We start from the raw sequence: 9058 nt of genomic DNA, 5'->3' as shown, positions 1-9058 counted from the left end.
ATAATACCTGTTTTTTACTCCAAGTAAACATCAATGACGGATGCCTATGGGTTATTCTTGAGTAACCAAGTAGAAATGTCATTTTATCAGTAACTGTGTTTTAATGCCACATCTTTGCTAGCTAGAGAAAGAAAATAAAAATAAATGGTAATTGAGTTGTTTATAATTTGTTCTTCATGATTTTCAATGTTAATTTATATAAAAATAATAATTAGGATGAAAATAATTTTCCTTCAGAGTCAGATTTTTTTCTAACACTTCCTTTGATGAACTCCATGCAATTAACTGTCTTGCTTACTTTTGGCAATGCAATCTTCCTTTGTATATATCAAGAAAGGTACGATGTCGAAAGTGTGGCATGTCTTGTTGTGTAAAAGGGAAGACATCACCATGCGTAAGGCAATCAGCATACTTCATCACGAATAGGCCACAATCAACCAGGCTGTTGAGGTGCAAGAAACAAGAATGGTAAGATGATAGGCAAATGTAAAGGTGGAAGAGCTGTAGATTTGGAAGGAGTTCTTACTTCTCTTGCACAGGAATATCGTAACGCAATTCAAATGGCCATCTGTTTGCATTTTTATAGCCTAACGTTGGCAGTAGAAATCTTTTGAACCATCCTAAGATTGCTTCTTTTTCAACATGTAACATTCGTGAAGATGTGATCGAATCCAACCATGAAAATTTCTGCTTCTTGATATCAACATAGAATAGAATCCAATGTTGAGATAAACACAATGGTAGAAATAACTGCAATCACAAAAAATCACGATATACATGCGTCGATTGTTAGTTATTACAAAGAAATTTTTAAAAACTATAAAAAAAAATTGAACAATATATCGAATATGCATCAAGCTTGCCTTTTCTACACCTGTTAGCTTTTGATCATCTTTAAACCATGCTAGTACTTCATGTTCTGATCTGGTTCTTTTAATCAAGTAAGTCTGATAATTGTGTAATTAATATGTAACATGTTACTGAATATATATCACCATTGTATGAAATATATGATCAATTTCAATTTCTTTGCAAGATAAAAGTAATTAATTCTTACAGCTATTTGAGAGTCAAATGAAAAGTGGTTGATGTATGCCTTTGGAAATCTATCAGATCTCTTCTTAAGCAATTTAAAAAAGGTGTTAACAACCTTCATAACAACAGAAAGGATTAGTCTAATAGCAGAAAGAGTGTCACATATCATAAAGTAGTTGAGCCAAATGTCAATTACACTTTTTTTTTTTTGTAGTTGAAGTGGTTCAAATTTGATCGATGACCACTAAAATTAACAATCCAATCTTCTACCGATAGACCATATGACTATTAATCAATTATACGTATTATGTGTTTTAGTTTTGTTAAGTTATGACTCAGAAGAGGAGCACTGAAATTCTGACTTATTGTCAAAGGATGGACCACCATTTGGAATTTCAGTTAAGCCACTAATGTTTCTTCCATGATTAGGCTCTGTACTCAATGGGGTTTAACTTTGCTTAATAATATTGTGAACATTAATGAAACCAAAATCAAGTAGCTTGTTTTGTTGGAATACCTGATGATTTTAATGGTGCCATCCCTTCTCGCTGAAAGTTCTTTAACGCATGAGTCTCTTTCTCTTCCATCTTCCTTTTTGCCTATCATATGAAAATGCATAAAAGTAAAATTGTTTTCCTGAATTCATGGTTATAACATTGTTTTGATCGCTTATATCATATGTACCTACCATATTTTGCTGTGGTACATGATTTGCTCTGCCACCTGCGACAGTAAATGAAATTAGTGAAAACCACTAATCATAAAAAGTTAACAAAAATGTGTTAGAAATGATAAAACTCTAGCTAATAAAGTGATGAGAGGATGTAAAAAAAAAAAAGAAAGAATTGGGCTTACTTCCTTTTGGCATTTCCAACCAGTTCTGGCTGCATACCAAAGCTTCCAGGCTTTCAGGATTCAAGCTACTGTAGGCTGGATTTGTGATCACGGCACTGAGATCCGAACATGGTGGAACAATTGACACCGGCATTGCAAGGAGATCACGAGCCATTCTTCCAAGTGTAGGAAATCTTTCAGAATTAACATGCCACCAACCTAGTATATCAAACAATGTTTCATCCAAGCGAAGTAAAGGTTCGTCTAAATAGCAATCAAGTTCTGACTTCCATGAGGCCAATTCATTAAAGTTGCTTGCAGATGCAAATTTACCAAAGGAGTCCAAAATACAATCATTAGCAATCGGTGTACTTTGTCCTGTTGAACTGCCAAAATCACCAAAGTCTGATGCAGATGTGGTCAGATTTCTAGGTTCATTGGCATATTCATGGTAAACATCCATAAGAACTTTGTGAAATTTGTTCAATTGCATCTTACTATCAGGACCATAAATCTCACGGTATGAAAACTCCACAAACTTAAATTTTAATCGCGGGTCAAGAACAACTGTAACAGTGAAAACCAAATTACATAAGCTCCAATAGTTGTCAAATTTCCTCTTCATCAATGAAACAAATGGATAACTGCTCTTTTCCAATTGAAGAAATTTCTTGTATATGTTACAGAGCTTGGGAAAATACAAATTTGCAGTAGGGGATTGAATTCCTTCAAAACTGCTTAAAATGTCATAAAAGACTTTCAAACAACTGTGCAGAGCTATTGCCTTATCCCATTCCTCCATTGACGGGTTTACTCTGAAACTGCCATCAATTTGCTCCATTTGACAAAATATTTCTCTTAATTCCAAAGCACTCTCAAGTATGCCAAAGTCTGAATCCAGCCCTAAAGGAAGATCATCCCTTGATTTCCCACCTTGTAGCTTCACTTGATTTACTGCTTCTTGAAATTTCAGTTTTGCATGTGCTGTTTCACTAATATATTCAATTGATTTCCTCATTTTCAAAACTATATCATCTATCTCATGCAATCCATCCTGAATAAGAGTGCAACTGATGAAACAATGAATGGAAAGAAGTGAGCCTGGGTCACTAAGACAAGCTTCTTTTATCTGTTGAACTAGATCATCATTCAAAGAAGAATTATCCACAGTTATGGAACATACTTTCTTGCTCATATTCCACTCCAAAATTGAGCTTCGAATAATTCCAATTAAAGTCCCTGTGTCGTAGCTATGCTCCAAAATTTTGAAGGCAATTATCTTCGCCTTTAATTCCCAACCATCATCAATAAAATGTGCTATCAAACAACAATATGCAATCTTTCTAGGATTGTCCTTCCACATCCTAATTGTCAAACTGAAGTTACAAGCAATCTGATCAAGATATTGCTGAAGTTTCTCCTTCTCTTCCTCATGGACGTGATGTATATCAGATAAAATAATTGCTTGCGATTGAAATTCAAACATTGGCTGCAAATTTTTTGCAAAATTTTTGAAAAATTCTAGTTCAGCCATATCCAATGGAAATTGATGCTTAATAATCATTTTTACCAAATCCAAGCGACTCCTTTCTTGATCAAAGGTTGAGTTTCTTTCATTGATATCTTGAGTTGCAGAATCACCTGTTTCAGCTGGAAATTTCAACTGCCTTTCCTGATATTCACTTTTCTTAACTGGACATCTTTCCAAATGATTTTTCAAGTGTGTGGTTCCACTCTTGCTTGACCCTGTAAACTCCTTCTTACAATGATTACATTTGGCCCATTGTTTTCCATTTTCTTCGTACTTAATGAAATCTTTCCAAACTTCAGATCTTCTCTGTTTGGTTCGTGGGATTGCAGAGACCTTGTTTACTTTCAAAATCTTATTATCACCATTGGAAATAATCTGAGAAATGCAATTCTTTTCTCTGATTTCCTTTCAAACAGTAGACAAATTAAAAATAAATTAAGTGTAAAACTTAAAATCGAACTACCAATACATAACAAAGCTGTCAGATAACTCTTGGCCAATTAAAATCCAAAGTCATTTGCATACAAATTAAAACTTCAAAGCACATTACAATCTTTTGGACAATTGAGCGTCAACCACTAAATTATCTACAGTTATGCATACATTGATCAAATGTTCGCATCTCTCCAACTTATAACCCTTTTTCTTTTAAGAGAAAGAGGAAGAGGACGAAGAGCAACTAATTGAACTCCTACTTTTAAAGCTTTTTTCTTTTTCTTTTTTTTTTAATACTTTAGGTTCTCAGGATTTGAACTCTGATCACTAGATCTAAGAGTTCAGTACTCTACCAACAGACCCTTAATATGCTTAAAACAACATTCTTATGGAGAAATTAAGAGTACTCAATTCACTTGTCACATAGAATATAGTGATTAAGGAACAACATATTACCTGTTTCCAAGGCCCTTGTGTTTCCAGTACTGCATCATAACCCACTGGCATGGAAGCATTAAAGGGACATATTCCACCTAGTGATGAAGCATGGATAGATACTGATGAAAAGCCTATTGTAGCCATACCCACTTGGTCGGAACATGAAACCATTGCCCCCTTAAAACAAATGTTGTTGTAATTAGACTTGCCGTGAACGCAGCACATTTGTGACCTTGGAATAAGATAGTGTAAATACAATTAAGATGGGTACCTGCTCATTAAACCCTTGTCTTTGCAGTTCAACATGACCATCCCTTGGTTCAAATGTATTCAAAGGCCTTGTTATGTTTGAGTTTAGAAAATCATTGATAGATGAAGCTGGTGGAGGGCTTCGCATAGACATTGTCACCTGTGGAATGTTTGAAGTGGCTTCTTCTTGGAAACCAACTTCAGTTCCTTGAACTCTTAGTGTTACAAACATTTTCTTCTTATTTTTCAAGTCATTGAAAATATGAAGTGCCACGGATTCTGGTTTCTCAAGTTTTCCCTTGGATAGAGGCAAGAAGAATTCTACTACATAAACATCATTGTAATGGTTTTGTAGACAGATTGCAAGAGCAGCATGAGGGCCAAATTCACGTGCAACAAAAGGAAGTTGATAGTCACGTTTCTCAGGCTTAACAATACTTGATTCAAAAAGGAAGGGCTCATTTGATTGAAGTGCTTTTCCAACAATAGCTTGCCCTTCTAGAAGATGATTTTGTTTTGCATATGTTTCCATGAACCATCGAGAATTCAAATTATTCGCATAAGAATAAGTACTTTCAATGTATAAAATGTCTTTCTTGTATGGATCTGAGATAGTTCCATCTAGGTTTTGCTTCACATTAGTCCCACAAGCCCATGTTAAAGCCAATGAAAGTTTGTATTTCAAACATACATCTTCTAACATGTCATATATCTCGACAAAAGCAGCTAACCGATTTAATGAAGAAACCTGTTAATTAAATATTAGATAATAATGAATTATATTAAAAAAAATCCAAAATAATACTTGAAAAAAGAAAAGCATAATCCATCCTCACATTAACACTTTTTGACCTTGTAGCAAATTTTATTATATTTTAATGATGATTAACAGGATAAATAAATTTGAAATATTTTTGAAAGGTCCATGAAAATTTTGAAATTTAAAAGTCATAGATAAATTTAATATATAATTTATATTTGATATATTATAAATATATAACTTTTACATATTGTCAATGAATCAGATGTATCGTTTAATATTGTTGTGTGTTTTATTTTTTGTGTTTTTGACAATTTTTTTTGTTTTATTTTCGTTTTATTTTTTTATATATTGAATTTGAAAAGATTTTTGAATAGAAATTTTTGTGGTAGAAATATGAAAATAAAAACATATAAGTGAAAGTGATTAAAAATTTTAAATTGTAAGAGGGAAGAAGTTCGATTTTGGCCAAAAACAAAATTTTTAAATTGTAGCAGTACTGTAACCAAGCAGGTGAATAGTGCCGATGCTGTAACAGTACCAAAAATATTTCTAAAATTTTGAAAACACCATTTTTTTTGTTTTCAACAAATTTCCAAACTTTCCAAAATTTTGTTTTTAGTTTTCAAAAACAGCAAACAAACACAACCTATTGTTTTCAATTTCCATAAAACTAAAAGCGAAAATAAAAAATAAAAAAAAATGAAAAAGTTGCCGAACAACAAAAATATAGACATTTAATTTTTTTCTATGCCTTTGATAATGCCTTTTAAAATCTAAACTTTTTCAACCAAAAAGTGTTGAATAAAATAAATAGATAAAAACCTACTTATCACTTAATTCAGAAAACTTTCAATAAATCTTCTTTTTATTTTTTAAAATTCTTGTAAGGTAATGTTTAGGAGTCTTGGGAAAGAAAACTAAAAAGTTAATATTATCCATAATCTTTAAATTATAATAAATATTTAATGTAATAGTTAAATTTAAAAAATATATAATGTGATACTTAAATTATAAATCAGTTAATTAATGTAATAGTTGACAAACAATCTTTCTAGTAACATATTACTTAATAAATTTATAATTTAAATATCATATTATAAAATTTTAAAATTTAAATATCATATTTAACATTTCACTTTAATTTAAGGATTATTTAAGATATTATTCTAAAATTAAAAAAAAGATAGTACCTCGTGTAAAGGCTGTAATGGTTGTACCATATCCTCTAATGTAGAAAATGTATTGAAACCTATATTCATAAAAATGTTATCATCAGATAAAATAATCATAAATCCAAACAACAATAGAGTAACGAAAGACTTATGATTCAAACAACATTTTCTTCAATTGACGTTAGAACAATGCTAGATAAATATTAGTGATGAAAAAAAGAGAAAGAAAATAAAAATAGAAAATAAACTTCACGTTCAATTTTTTTAAAGAAAAAGAAAATCTTTAGTGTCGTTTCTTTTTTAATTAAATTTTAAAACATGAATAACTTAACATAATTTGTAATATTATATATATATATATTTTTATATGAATTTATAATATTATATATATTTATTTTTATATGATATAAATTACCTAATATATAAATATAAATATAAATATAAAATAATATATATTATATAATTGAAAAAACTAATTTAATTAGATCAGATTGAGTCTGAATGTTGGAGTCAAATCCAATATTGTTTTTAAACAAGTCACATTTTTTGTCCAAACCTATGTTTCAGGTTTTATATTTTTGCTCAACTGCTCTCAAACATTGGATGTATTTTTGGATTTAAATGAGTAGTTGGATCTTTCAACAGGGCTAGTTCTAAGATTGATGGCAAATTTTGACCAACAACATAAATAATGATAAATTTCATCTTTAATCCTAAAGTTACCTTGGCCAATGTTATAGCTGGATAGATTGAAGTGGTCCTCCCAATGTGTGAGTTTCCAAGCCGATACGAAAAACTTTGGCAGGTAATCCTTATTTGAAACCCAACACCCATTTTCCTCATGGAATTCAGGGGAAAGTAGCGACGGCTCCCCCTCGAGTGGAACAGGAAGAAAGCCATACCTTAGCAAGCGGGATCGCCACTGAGCCAAAGTCTCATGTCGCACAATTCGGTCCTTGCCTTCACATCCCAGTATGTTTCTTATCTGTCGCCTATAATCATTCTCCATTTCCTGGAATGAATCTGGTGCGACACGTAAAGCATGAGAGTAATATTGAAAAGAGTCTTCCAACCGTTTGATGAAATTGGAGTCATTGTTATTAGCATCCTGCTCTATTATCATCACAATCTCTGGGTTTATCTGCCTCAACTTTAACGACTCTCTCTCCATTGCTCCCGCATCCGCCAGTAACATTTGGAGTTTATGACTATACAAAACGACCACGGCCTCATCTTCTGATCTTCTAAAATCTAACATGGACGCATCCACTTCACCCAAGCTATTGGCGTAAACCACTTTCAAGTCATCCTCCAACTCAACATCACAATCCTTAGCACAAGAAAGGACATACTGCTTTTCTTCTTGTATATTTACACTTCTTTTCAAAAATGGTGGTAATATGACACTTACACGGACTGACGGGGGATCGGCGTAACAATTGTTTAGTTTCCCAAACAAGCTTCTCCATTGATGTAGACTTGGGATTTTGAAGTCAATGACATGCAATCGCTTCTTTTTCGTTACAACAGTCTTGATCGCATCGCCGATAAGGTAAGTACAATAAACTGGAAGACACTGCAAATTATAAGGAATGGTAGGATGAAGTCCGTAAGCTCGGCGAACTAGAGCTTCTGCAAAGAATTTCACCACTTTGCTTTGTTGTTCATCGGATTCCTTTGCAGCAAGATTCAAGATCAGCTCTAAGTGTGAATCGGCCAGTTTCAGATTCCCATCTTGAATAGCTTGAGCGCAGGCTAATAAGGCCTGTAAGGCGGAAGAGGCCATCACTGTAACGCAAATACTAGAAATTTGATTGAATGCAAACTAAATGATAATATAACACTGTTTCAGAGAACTGGTCCCTCTCCTCCCCCTCTCACTGTCTTAAGTAGCGATGGGGCATCTGGTAAAGAAAGTGGATTCTGTCCTTAGAGCTGAAGCTTTTGCTTTAAGGCTGCAGCAGATGTAGCAAAACGGGGAAAACTGGAAGAAGCAATCTTTGAAGTTGATTCTGAAGAATTGTACGCAGCTTCCACGAAGCTTGAAAGAAAAGACAGGACATGTACCAATTCTACAGAATTTAAAGGATACTCAAATACAGACTTAAATTCGAGCAAATGACTTTTGGTGCTACTATCAGCCAATAAGCCATGTACACAAACTGGGAAAGTGCCCTGAAGTTGGATTCCACTATCCCCTCATTGGTCCACATTTTGGACAAGGATGGGAGTATCTGGGTCAAAGTAGACGGCTTTGAAGACTTTGAGAACATGGCACGTCTTTTTAGCATCTTTGGCTGTTACTTTTGATTTTTTTTCTTAATTTCGGCCAGTGTTATTTTTGATGTTTGATGGGCTAAGAAAAATAGCAAAGCAAAGCAAATGTACAACTTAGTGACAGAGAAAGAATTTGTTCGAAAAGTGTTTTCGCCCTTTTGGTCAAAACCATGTTCTTTCCTACAATGAACTTTAAAATTTACTTTCAAACCTAGATTATACGTTATCAATTATAGATTTATGAACCTAAAAAAGAAAAAAAATTGGTGGCTAGGTTCTAAAAAGTCATTAATTTACACCAAAACTTTCAAGTGATGCTTTTGA

General features: G+C 32.9%; 1 protein-coding gene across 1 annotated transcript; it reads right to left on the bottom strand.

Annotated features, from left to right (window-relative positions):
- Window positions 1-113: 113 nt before the first annotated feature.
- Window positions 114-8812, bottom strand: LOC111307718 (uncharacterized). The gene is made up of 12 exons (XM_089751452.1): window positions 7181-8812; window positions 6476-6534; window positions 4545-5270; window positions 4292-4450; window positions 1891-3805; window positions 1724-1758; window positions 1553-1634; window positions 1371-1467; window positions 1058-1175; window positions 864-947; window positions 527-750; window positions 114-442 (listed from the first exon to the last, which is right to left on the bottom strand). The coding sequence occupies exons 1-12, from the start codon at window positions 8241-8243 to the stop codon at window positions 295-297; spliced, it is 4710 nt and encodes a 1569-aa protein (XP_089607578.1). The 5' UTR covers window positions 8244-8812; the 3' UTR covers window positions 114-294.
- Between the last annotated feature and the right edge of the window lie 246 nt (window positions 8813-9058).

Source organism: Durio zibethinus, chromosome 22 (genome assembly GCF_047325235.1).
Source record: "Durio zibethinus cultivar Kanyao isolate XHJ-2024 chromosome 22, ASM4732523v1, whole genome shotgun sequence".
Lineage (NCBI taxonomy): Eukaryota > Viridiplantae > Streptophyta > Magnoliopsida > Malvales > Malvaceae > Durio > Durio zibethinus.
Note: the sequence above shows the minus strand (reverse complement) of the source record. Positions and strands in the feature narration are given on the sequence as shown.

Coding starts and splice junctions, on each gene's coding strand:
- LOC111307718 (XM_089751452.1), bottom strand. CDS start 8,243: ATGGCCTCTTCCGCCTTACAGGCCTTATTAGCCTGCGCTCAAGCTATT. Junction 1,759..1,890: donor GTTGGAAATGCCAAAAGGAA/GTAAGCCCAATT, acceptor TTACTGTCGCAG/GTGGCAGAGCAAATCATGTA. Junction 443..526: donor GATATTCCTGTGCAAGAGAA/GTAAGAACTCCT, acceptor GCACCTCAACAG/CCTGGTTGATTGTGGCCTAT.